The sequence below is a fragment of the Dermacentor andersoni genome, chromosome 4, assembly GCF_023375885.2.
Source record: "Dermacentor andersoni chromosome 4, qqDerAnde1_hic_scaffold, whole genome shotgun sequence".
NCBI classification, from domain to species: Eukaryota; Metazoa; Arthropoda; class Arachnida; order Ixodida; family Ixodidae; genus Dermacentor; species Dermacentor andersoni.
In genome coordinates, this window is record NC_092817.1 from 149,932,004 (window position 1) to 149,944,956 (window position 12,953).

General features: G+C 49.5%; 1 protein-coding gene across 1 annotated transcript in view; it reads left to right on the forward strand.

The window, feature by feature from the left end:
* Positions 1-12,953, forward strand: part of LOC126537918 (solute carrier organic anion transporter family member 4C1-like) — a 47,582-nt gene that overhangs the window by 13,410 nt on the left and 21,219 nt on the right. Inside the window, exon 4 of the mRNA XM_050185031.3 lies at positions 11,930-12,019. Coding sequence (XP_050040988.2) covers positions 11,930-12,019 — 90 coding nt within the window. The remainder of the gene's footprint in view (positions 1-11,929; positions 12,020-12,953) is intronic.

Here is a 12,953-nt window from a genome sequence, read left to right on the forward strand (position 1 = left end):
GATGATCTACGCAAACTATAACTCAACGATTGCCCTTTGAGGATCGCGGGAAAGGGCCCAGAAGATCTATGCCAACTTGCTCGAAGGGGACGCTAGAAGGGGCAACTGGTTGAAGCAGGCCGTGTGGCGCTTGTGACAGACGCTTGTAGCGCTGGCATTGAGAGCAGCTGGCGACGTACCGTTCGATATCCTTCCGCATCTTAGGCCAGTAAAAACGTTCTTGAGCCCGGTAGAGCGTACGTGTGGAACCAAGATGACCGGAAGTTGGGTCACCGTGCATGGCGTATAATACTTGGTGGCGAAGGTCCTTGGCGACAACTAAAAGGTAGCGTGCACTGGTGGTCGAGTAGCTCTTATAAAGCGCGCCACCATCACGTAAGCGAAAGCGACTGCCTGCAGGTGACTCCTGTGCTGCCGCGAAGAGTGATTGTAAGCTCTCGTCCTTGTGCTGCTCGGATATGACAGTACCCATATCCGGAAATTCCGGGGACACAAAAGCGAGATATTCATTAAAGTTGTCCGCATCACATTCAGTTGTTTGAAGCGGCATCCGAGAAAGACAATCAGCGTCAGCATGTCGCCGGCCACTTTTGTAGCAAATAACGAAATCGTATTCCTGTAGACGGAGGGCCCAGCGCGCTAGTCGTCCTGAGGGATCCCGCAGATTCACAAGCCAGCATAGCGAATGATGATCTCTGTTATCCCAGTGAAGGGGTGCCCGTAGAGATACGAACGAAACCGTTGCACTGCGAAGATGACCGCCAGACACTCTTGTTCGGTGACTGTGTAGTTGCGCTCGGAGCGGCTCAAGGACCGGCTAGCGTACGAGATCACGTGCTCAATGTCGCCGACACGCTGAACTAGCACAGCACCGATGCCTACGCCACTGGCATCGGTGTGAATCTCAGTTGGTAATGAAGGATCAAAGTGGCGAAGAATTGGTTGGGACGTCAACAGGAACTTGAGCTGGCGAAAGTATGAGTCGCAATCTGCAGTCCACTCAAAGGGAACGCCTTTTTGGAGAAGGCGTGTAAGGGGATGAGCGATGTCAGCAAACCGGGGAATGAATCGGGGAAAATAGGAGCACAAGCCCAAGAAACTTCTTAACTGCTTGACAGAGTTGGGTACCTTAAATGCTTCTACGGCCGCAGTCTTCTGTGGATCTGGCCAGACGCCTTCTTTAGCGACCAGGTGTCCTAGCACAAGAGTTTGTCGTTCCCCGAAACGGCATTTTTTTTAAAATTGAGCACAAGACCCGCTTTCTCCAAGCAGTTAAAGACCAAGTCGAAACGTTTGTTGTGCTCACTAAACGTTCGCCCGAAGATCACAACGTCGTCTAAGTGGCACATGCAAACTTCCCATGTTAAGCCACATAATATCGTGTCCATGAACCTTTCGAACGTTGCGGGCGCGTTGCACAATCCGAAAGGCATCACGTTAAACTCAAATAGTCCGTCGGGTGTTACAAATGCTGTCTTTTCTTTGTCGTCCTTGTGTATAGGAATTTGCCAGTAACCTGGCCGTAAATCAATTGAGGAAAAGTAAATTGCCGCAAAGAGACAGTCGATGGCGTCGTGAATTCGTGGGAGCAGATATACATATTTCTTAGAAACGGCGTTTAGGCGACGATAATCAACACAGAACCGCCACGTGCCAATATCACGGGGGCTGCCCAAGGACTAGATGATTCTCGAATGACGCCTTTGAATAGTATTTCTTGGACCTGATCGCTGATTATCTTGCGTTCTGACGGGGACACATGATAGGGTTTTTGTCGGATTGGCTGGGCGGCTCCTGTGTTGATGCGGTGACGCGTTCTGGATGCAGGAATCGATGGCGGGCCATCGTGCTGCGCAAAGTCGAATACCGAGGTGTGTTTCGTAAGCAGGGCCATCAACACTCGACGCTCGTGGTCACTGAGTGATTTATCGATCTTGGAAAGTATCTTGGAGCTCCCGGGGCTCGAGACACTGGTTGCTCCTCCATCGGGTAACTCTGTAATTACTGCCACCGATACGGGCGAGTCTTCCTGAAACGTGGCAATATTTAGGCCTTGAGGTAACACTGCCGCTTAAGAGGAAGCTTTAGCTCGGGCCCAACTCCAACGCGGCCTATACAAATACATGTAAAAACGCAAAAACGTTTTTCTGAGATAACCAATGGACCGATTTTAATGAAATTTGTTGCATTTGAGAGAGAACGTTAAATTCTAGTGACTGTTGGAAGCGGAATATTGATTTAGGGCTTAAATTTTGTTAAAAGGATTTTCAAAAATGCAGACGTTTTAAAAAAATAGAAGCGCGAAGTTTACAGGCTAATAGCTCTGCATCAAGAACAGATATCGCGATTCTGTAAACGGCATCCATTAGACCATTCAAAGCGGACAAATTTGATATGTCAGTTTACATCTTACGTGAATTTGTTACGTTGTTTACGAAGGTTCTGCAAACGTTGTAATTACACATTACTCCATTTTTTGAGGTTCATGTGTAACATATCAATTTTGTCCGCTTTAGATGTGCTATCAGGCACAATTCACAGAATTGCGATATCACATTTTCTTGCTGAGTTACGGAGTTGTAAACTTGATAGTTTCGTTTTCTGAAAATTTTCGATTTCTGCCAAATTTTTATAAAAATTTGACGACCTAAATCGAAAATTCGAAACCAACAGTCACTAGATTTTAAGCTTTTCTTTTAAATGCAACAAACATTGTCAAATTTGGTGCAGTGGTTGTCGAGAAAAACGAATTCTCCTTTTACATGTATTTAGATAGGAGCACCCGAGCTAAAGCTTCCTCTTAAGTGGAACAGTTTAGCGCCCACAGCCCCGCGCATCCATTGATCAGTGAGACCACGCAGTGCGGAACTAACACGCTTTTCTTGAGGCAGTTCCGATGTACTGGTTCCAGTGCAGCATCGAACGATAGGAGTCGGAGTTGAACAAGCGACGGTCACACGCATCGCGGATAAGGCGGGCACAACTGTATCATGAGACACTCACAACACACTCTCCGGGCAAGCTGCACCTTCAAAGAGCACATGCGAAACACTGGCATGTGCTCCTCGCGGACTATCTGGCGGATGGCGGACGAAAGGTTTGGGAGCAGAGGACTCGTGTCCGCACTTGCTACGGTCGTTGCATTGGCCAGCCGTCCAAACTTGTGTGTAATTCGGCGAGTCTTCAGCGCCTCAAACGTACGGCATTGCCGTATCAGTTCTGATACAGTGTTCAAGTTCTCTTTACCAATAAGAAAGTGGTACACGTCTTCCGCTATTCCTTTAACGACGTGCCCCACTTTATCTTCCTCTGTCATTTGAGGGTTGACGGTTCGGCACAGTTTCAAAATTTCTTCGATATAGGTAGTGCAAGCCTCGCCGGATACCTGAGCCCTCTGGGCTAATGTGAATTGCGCACGTTTCCTCTTTGCGTCCGAGTCACCGAAACACTTGATCTCCTCAGCGAAGCGTGTCCATGTAGTTAATATGTCCGCGTGGTTGTCATACCATACCAACGCCGTGCCGGCCAAGAAGAAAACAACGGCCCTAAGCTGACTGGCAGCGTTCCAGTTATTGTATTGGCTTACCCTTTCGTAATGGGTTAACCACTCATCCACATCTTCCTCTGCCTTCGCCGAGAACGTGCGTGGCTCTCGGTAGTGCTGAATAGGGACTGGGGTCGCCAAAGCACTGCTGGTGAGGGTATTTTGCTCTGTGGCCATGATTGAGTGCGACGGCGAAAGTCCGGCGAGGCGACGGATTCGGCGTAGTTCTTGTGCCGATGGCTCCGTTGTAGGTCGTGGGAGTTATTCCGCACAGCTCCACCAAATGTTACACACGAGGTGTTTAATGCAGGACCAGATGAATCTGGTTGATAGGCGCGGTTTGGAGAGCGGTCCCGCGGCAGTTTGGCTAACGTCGTTCTTCTCTTCTTCCCCTCTGGTTGCGGCAGCCGTGGTTCATGACAAAGCTCGTGACAGTACATATATATATATATATATATATATATTGTGAGGGTACCGGGCCAACGCCAGGTGGCGTAGAGTTGCAGGCACGAGACGGTAGGAAACTGTGTAGAGTAGCAGTCACGGGACGGTAGGCAACGGTGTGTGACGGGCAGGGAAAACATGGAAGGCGTGTGTGCGCGGTCAGCATCCAGGGAGCGCGCGACAACGAACTGAGTGAGGGAAATAATCGGCGGAGCAAGCTGCGTGCGGTGCGGCGGGACGGAACGCAGACTGCGTGTGTGTGAGTGCGCCGAGGATTTCCTCAAATAAAGAACGTATATAACAAGTGGGGGCTCGTCCGACCGGACTTAACATGGAGGACCAAGAATCGTGTAGTGCCACCCAGCCTTCTTCGATTGTCCAAGGACTGTTGGCTTCGACCTCCTGGACCCCAATGAAAGGAAGGGACTCGCGGCTGATATAGCTCAAGTTCTGCGCACCGCGCCGCTCAGCGACATGGTTAGGCCTGACGAGACAACCGGCATTGCTAGGCCTGACGAGACAACCGGCGCGGGGCCAGCGCTCAACATCAAGTGCGCATCCGTCCCACTGCCGAAATGCAGTGGCTACCAGGACCGACAATCGCCGCAAGACTTTATGGAGAAGCACTCAGAGTACTGCGATATTACGGGGATCCCCCCTGACCGCCGTTTGCAGTTACTTCCAGCAGCGTTGGAGGGGTCAGCCAAACAATGGCGGCGCTTCTCAGGTGCGCACCCGAGTGGCAGTCCTTCGCGTCCGAATTTACGGCGCAGTTTATCACCGTTGACTACAAGTTTAAACTAAACGCAGAGCTAGATCAGCGAACTCAGCATCCGGCAGAAAACCTCAAGCAGTTCATTCACGTCATTGTAGAATACTATGACCGTATGCGGAGCCTGTTTGAGATGCCGAAAAGGTAGAACGCGTGCGGAGACAAATGCATCCGACATTCCAAGACCTAACAGCCAGCATGAGCTTCGCAAACCTGCAAGAAATGGCGAAGGCGGCCGGCCCTATCATGGAACGCGCTTGTCATCGCCTGCGCTACGCGCCACCGCCACCAACGCGTATTGCACAAGCAGCAGCTGATTTGGCCTTCGTCTGTTCATCTCCGCCCACCACTGCAATGCCCAACCAAACGCACCCGGCCCAGCAACGAGAGTGACAGCTGCAGCCTGTCGCAGTTTCGGCTTCTGAGTGTCCACGGTCAAGGACGCTTCACGCTAGAGCCCATGGGTGGAAGCCCTCACCTGTGCCGTTAGCTCGCGCGCCGAACACACGGGGAAACTACACTTCGGCACCGCAACAACTCGGGAGAGCGCCTCAGAACTTCTGGTTTTAGGCGACGCAAGGTATCCCACGATTTGAGCCACCAACCCAGCTGTTTTCATGGCGATTCCCCGGGACACCTGTACAAGCAGATTGCCCGGGAAATGGACGAACGTAGCCGCCTCTCCGGCCGACGGCTACGCGACGTCCCTGCAAGTGCTGGCAACAGCCGGGAATAAAGAGCCACTGCTTGGACTGTTGATTAGTAACAGTGTCCTTTATGCACTCATGGACACTGGGGCAAGCGGGAGCTTAATATGTAGCCGTGCCATCGCAGCGGCCAAGAGCGCGGGAGCCACCTTCAGGAAAGAGGCACGAACCCTGAGGCTTGCTCAGGGCTGGTCACAAACTGCACAATCTGTTCGCTGTTGTGTTCGTTGGCAAGGTGGGTACAGGAAGTAGCGCTTTCTTCGTTTGCCACAGCTGTGTCACGATGTTGTCCTTGGGTGGGATTTTCTTGAGGTGACAGGTATTTCTCTCCACATCAGCCTTGGCGGATGGTCACTGCACTCTCTACCATATGGGCTCGTCAAACTTAACAAGGCACCGAAGCGGCCATGTGCGTCGGAGGCTGGACACCGACCCCTGTTAGTCTGTAAGACAGCGTTGCAATGCGGTAAGCAAGGTCAAGAGCCTGATGAAAATGCGGCCAGCTCTCTAGTCACTTTTTGCAGATGTGCAGCGTGTGTGCCAGAATACCACTGAGAGTGGCGAGTGTAGTCTAGAGAACCTTCGGGAGGAGCAATAACATCCTTGCAGGCCGTAACCATATTTTTACCACTCTGCCAGGTTGCACGTCCCTGGTGATTCACAAAATAGACACAGGCAGCCACCCACCTGCAGTTAGATGCAAGCTGCACCCAGTTAACAGCCAACACAGAAATTCTTGATTGGTGTATCCAAAATCTGCTGGACCAAGACCTGATTGAGCCCTGCTCCAGTTCCTGGGTCAGTGCCCCTGTATTAGTAAAGAAGAAAACTCGAGGATATAGCCTTGCGCTCGACTACAGACCCTTATATGCAATCACAACTGTGTCAGCTAGTATAACCCATGCCCCGTGCGGACTGGGTACTGGCTCAGCTCGGCGGCACTAGGTGGTTCACGAGCCTCGACCTTGCTCAGGGCTTCTTTAAAGTGGCGGTTGCTCCCGACGATGTATCGAAGACTGCATTCCTGTGCCATAGAGGAGTGTTTCGATTTAAACGAATGCCATTTGGGGTAGCAAGTGGGCCGGCAAAATTTCAGTCTCTCATGGACAAAGTGTTAGAAAGCATAAAACACAACTTCAGCATGGCATTTCTTGACGATGTGGTCATTTATTCAAACTTTTTAGGACCACCTACAACATATCGATGAGGTATCGAGAGGAATTGGCTCTGCAGGTCCGACAATCAGTCCCAGCAAAGTTACATGCTGTGAACAGGCATTAAAGTTCCTTGCACATATAATCTCTCCAGGCAAACGTCAACCTGACAGCAGACAGCAGACATCGTACAGAGTGCGACGTTGCGTGTTGAGATTACAAGGTTTCAAGTGTACCATAAGGCATCATAAAGGACGGGCCAACAGCGGATACACTAAGCAGGTGCCCCATTTCTGCTGCCAGATATGCTCAGCCTTGTTTGGCGGAGGACTGGTTTCCCATCGAAGTGCAGGAACCACAAAAGACCATTCGTTTTGAACTAGCAGCCCCTGTTAACGTGACTGATGTGTCCCCACTCACCGACACTGCAAACTTTCAGTTGGAACAACGCAAGGATCCACTGATGCTGCAGCTGCTGCAATAGTTATAGCTTGGCCTGCTACCTGGTGACGCTAAAGAGTCCAAGAGGGTACACGACCTAGCTGATCACAGCGAAATCTCGAACAATGGTGTCCTTATGTATACCGTCGGTGAACGTAAGGTCGCCTGGCTTCTTCAACACTTACGAGACATGGCACTGAAAATGGAGCATGACCACCCCCTAAGTGGACATTTAGGCTTTTTAAAACTTGGAAACGTGTGAAGAGCCAGTTCACATGGCTCGGTATCCGTACCGATATCTCCCGTTACATCCGCATCAGGAACGTTTTATAGAAGTAATTTTATGCCGCCTGCGCATCGGACACACACACCTAACACATAACTTTCTACTGACAAAACAAGAGAAACCCTTATGTGAGAAATGTGGAGATGAACTCACTGTAAATCACATTTTATTCTCGTGCACACAACTCGAACGGCTAAGGAAAAAATATTTTACTGTATTTTACAATGAGCGCATTCCCTTACATCCCAGTCTACTTTTAGGAGATAACCCACTTGTAGGAACTTCATCTCTTTTTAGTTTTTTGAAAGACGCAGCGATCCTAAACGAAATATAATATATCACAGAACTACTAATTATAAAAATTATTACCCAGTTTTTTCACGCATCTTATGAGGCACCTCACCCATTTTCTCAGTCCTGAGAAGAAGGCTGAGGTCTTCATTTGGTCTGTTGGGCTCCTCAGAGTCCTTGTCCGGACAAGGACTTTCGCTGAGGATACCCAATTTTTGAAATAAATTATACCATGTGTTTGGCGCATGATAGCCTCAGTTGCTTATGCGCCATAAAACCCAATACAATACAATACAATACATCCGCAGCTGTCAGCAGTGCCAGGCTTTCAAACCTCGGCAAAAACCAGAGAGACTGATGGACAGTTCATGGGCCACCCACCCAATGCAGCAGCTCAGTGTGGACCTTATTCGGAGCAAGCCGCGTGCGGTGCGTCGAGATGGAACGCAGACTGCGTGTGTGTGCGTGCGCCGAGGATTTGCCGAAATAAAGAACGTACATGGCAATATGAGACCTCTACCATGTGAACGGATTCCCACGTACGCTTCAAACACGTACGCTTTTTCCTAATTTGACAGTCCTAATAATAACGCATAAAAGGAACGCATTGACACGTTAGCACAAGCGTGCAGATGGAGCACTCATTGACGTAGTGTCCATCAATGTCCATCAAACCAGGTTCCACCATACAAAAACAAATGTAAGAGGTATGCGTGAGAAGGGCGGTGCACACCGCTCTACACATTACGTACGGCAGTTCACCGACGACATCAAGATTGACAACGCTTGTGCGATCTGCTCTCAAGCTGTTGCAGTTTCACGATGCAGTGCGCTGTTGAATCGCATGTGGGTTCGTTTTCCTTGTTTTTCTTTTTGTTGCTTTCGGCTCTAGTAGGCAGACGCCGTGCTATTCTATAGACTTTTTACAGTGGAGCTGTTAGAACCTCGCTGATTTTCTCTTGCCTTACGCGGCTTCGCCGAGCTGAGGGAGAGAGTGCTGAGTGAGAGGGAAAGCAGCGTATGAGTATAAAAATAGAGTTTTAGATTAGGCGACGCAAGCGGTTTGCGTACGCAAGAACTAGGGGGCACGGTACTGCGCATGCGCAGACTCCTACGTCTGGGTCTGCGCATGTGCAGTACCGTCGCCCCTAGTTCTTCCGTACGCAAGCCGCTTGCGTCCCCTAACCTAAAGCTCTCCAATAGCGTCGCGCAGCGTAGCGGCGCTGCGAGGGTGGGTGGAGCCTAGCGGGGGAGAAGGAGCGGTGCGGCGGGGACACAAATGGTGTGACGTCATTGCTCTCCTATAAAAATCGCCCCGCTGGAGGAGAGAGAGCGAAAGCAGCGTTAAACAACATCGCGCAGCATAGCGACGCGGCGAGGGTGGGTGGAGCCTAGCGCGGGAGAAGGAGCAGCTCGCACGTGAGCGAGGAACGCAGCCCGGATACGTGTCTGCTCGCGCGAGGCAGTGGGGTCAGGCGAGGGAGGAGGGGCGTTGTTCGTCGGCGGCTGCTAGGGTGCCTCGATGTCCTCCTCGCCCGCCGCTCCGTACAGAGTGGAGACAACCGCGGCGCCTAATATGGCGTGGCCATCGGAATCGCGGACGCCGTAGTAGACGCCTTTGGAGAACACCGTAGGGGCGCGTTGCCGGCGCTCGTGTCTTGTGTGCGGTTTGGCACTACTTCACTCCCCAGCTCCATTGTTCTCTGGTGTCTGCGATAGGAGAGCCACGCATATTTATTTGTCCGCGCTGAGGCAGCAGTGCGTTCACGACCCCAGAGAATTTTCGGTCACGCATTTCTGACACTAAAGTTAGCGAAGCAAAATAAAGTATTTTGTCCTGTAATACACTATAGGCACGTGCTCTTGATGTGTTCAGGTAAAAGGAATGTTCTCCAGGCGTCGAGTAATGCGTGCAGCTTTCTTTCTGTACTTAGCAGTAACGTTGACTTCTCAAAATTTATCTAGCCCTGCAGCAAAGCTGGTGCCAGCTGGAGAGTTCTATGTGGTCATATGCTATTGTAGCTTGCGTTGTTTCAGAATGCTTAACCGTGGCGGGTTGGTAAAACTGTTTGTAGAGTTGTTCATGTTATTGCGCTGTGCTTTGTAGGCGGAGCGTACGTAAACAGCGAAGTCCTCAATACTTACGAACGCCTGCAGCACAAAAGCAATGCGAGAATTAAGCAGTGCACACAACGTGAGCGAGGGAGAACACGCGCAACGCCCTACTGCGCGAAACGTTTGATTGCGGCAGCGAACAGCAAGGGACAGCGCACGGACCTGACCGTCAACTTGCTGATCACGTTTGTCCTTTCACGCTACAAACGTGCACGTAGACGCGAAAAGAGGCTCGGCGACAGGTTTCGGTTTCAACACAGTGCATATGTTGAGAATGCCGTTCGGACAGGGGAAAAAAAGAATGAGTGTTGCTTAGTTTATACGTGGAGGCACAATGAAGCTCGTCCTTCGATAATGGCTGGAGGATGTAGGCGACTGTTGCATTTAGACTCCTGAACATCCGAATGGCGACGATCGCCGAGTCGCATAAAATACAGGCAACTACTTCGCAACGACACTCCAGAGAAGATGGTGGGTGCTGCCAGTGTTGCCATGCAGATCACTATGTATTTTGAATATCCCCTGTTATTTCTGGTAGAAATGCGCGATTTCAATGTAGATCTGTGTGAGGGAAATTAGTCGTCCGCCTTGAGAGTACCCGCCATTGTTCGTTCAGTACATATGCTCTTTCGCCGCTAAGCACAACATCGACTGCCGGTGCTGGCGGCCGTATTTCTGATGGCGACAGAATGATAAAACGTCCCGGTACCTACGCTTCATTGCCGTAAACGAACGTGGTCAACACTATGGTGGCAAATGCCACTTAATGCTTGCACGTAAGAGTACAAAACTTGCTTATAGTATAATTGTTACGACTTCAGTCGGAGTACGCCTCGTCTGTGTGGAACACTAATCAGTTTTCTTTTTACGTTGTCAGATGAATATGCAATGAAGCCGCTGGTTTAATATCGCACGAGTTAAAACGTAACAGCAGACTTAGTAATCATGCTCTCTTCATTCCTCCCCTACAGTGCGTAGAACGCTACGTGGTGCTCTCACAAATCTACATAGATTGTGTTACCATTTCAAAATATTGTATACCATGCATATCCCCGCGATTAGACAATGGATGCAAACTAGTGCTAATGTTAGTAGTTAAAATTTCGTGTCCGCGGTTGTCAAATTACACTCTGGAATCGGCTACCAAATTTTGTAGTGCTGACAAATAAAGGTCCCAAGACATGCTGACGCCGCATGACAAGGGGTTGACGATATCTTCGTAAGTGTGAACTTGGATCACGGAGCATGGGAACATTCGCTTGGAGGTTGCGTTTTCGGAACGACAAGACACAACGAGAGGACCTATCACACGATTTACCTTCTCGCTACAATTGATCTCCAGAGACAGTGCAAAACGTATAGCAGCGTCTCTTGAGCGGGCCCACTGGCGTTTTCATGCTGCGTCGACTAACACACGATCGCTTTGTGTAATTGGCGTGCATTTACAAGAGACAAAAAAATTATTCAGTGGGGCCACTTGCTCAATTTGTAACTTCGTATTCTAATACGTATTGTAACAGATATCTGAGCCGCAGCGAGCAACGAAATCCGGCCACGAAATTCAGTGGTGATGACCGCCGATTGATTTGTGTTGTTATTTTCGTTTCTACGTCTGCTACAATTTGTAAATTGCCATATGTGCTATGAAGTAATTAAGTTACTTAGTGAATTCTCATCAGTTAGTGGAAATAGTGTTTAGATTTCTCGTTCAAATAATGTCCGCCTCTTTCGATACTCTAGCTCAAGGTCTAGAATTATATTTTCTGCCAGAGGCGATATAAAAAAAAATCTGGGGCACTTAAAATTGATTACCTGGAATAATAAATGTTGGTCATATGAAAGGGCCATGTGGCATGTGCCAGACAATGTCGCGCCGCTCGCTATAGGGCAATCGCTGTACTGCAGGCTTCATTGTAGGCCACTGGACATCATCCGATTTCGACGCAACGTTGCTCAAGAGTTGCTGGCTGGAATTGCATGTCAGGATGCGATATCGAATTGTCTCTTTACCAGCCATGTGGAAAATTGTCAAAGTGCGAAGCAGCGTTCGATGTGCACGCGACTAGTGTCGTCACAGAGCTATACCGTTCTTTTTTTTCTTCTTGCTGAGCGTCCCCGTGATATCTTCTCATATGAACGCGAAAACATTCTTTTCATCTGATGGCCCGTTCGCAGAGATGTACACCACGGGCCTCACCTCGATGATGACCAAGTTCTTCGAGTCCCAGTTAGGGTTGCCGTCTGCCAGGGTTGCCTACATGGTCGGTAAGTGAGAAACTCGTGTATGTCGCTTTGCTGTTTGGTTTGGTACATTGGAACGCCCTGTGCACTGCGGTGTAGCCCTGCCCTCGCGGACAGAATCAGGAACATGACGTCTCTTTGTTGGTTGAAGTTACCCGTAGGAAGTGCAGAAAGAGACGAGGACTGAACACAACGATAAAAGAAATAGATGGTTGCAGTACCTACACTGATATTTACTTCGTCACGCGCAAATGATAAACCCTGTGATTGCGACACAGCGTGGCCTCGCGAACTTTTTCAGACGCACGTTGTTTCCGATCAAGTCATCAGCAAAAAGTTTGACATTTAGCAGCCTTCAACTTTTCTCGGCTCTGGTTCGATTTTTCTTTTTTAAACACACACGAAAAATGATTCTGCAGGTATCGGCGGGGCAACTAAGTGTCGCGATGACGAACACAGAAACTTCCTAAATTATGCGAAATAGCCTGCGCCAAAGACTCGGGAGGACCGAGAGGCATTGTGGCAGCAGACTTGAGGACCCGTTTTCTAAATAGCATGTCGCTTTTGGCTACTTGAGGGATTTCACGGGAAACTAACTAACAGCATCACGTTGGTTAAGTCCCTGTGGCGAGCCGAAAGGCCGGGATCGAATTTGACCAAAATGCAGAGTTTTGAGGAACTGCTAGTAGGGCGAGCCTTTTACTGCCCACTACGCAATAGGGGGTTTGAAAACGGCTGGCTCGGTGGCGCCACTTGATGGCGTTGAGTTTACGTATAGTGGATACGTCGCTATTATTGCTGTAAGTTAGGCGTCCTCTACTTACCTCCTGGTGTAAAGTGTAGACAGTGACATCATAGTTAACATGCAGGTTTTCTTTACTTTTTTGTCGACAAGAACGCCCATGTAACACTACAACTTTTCCAGCAGGTTGTGGTTGGACAACGCATCACTAGATGT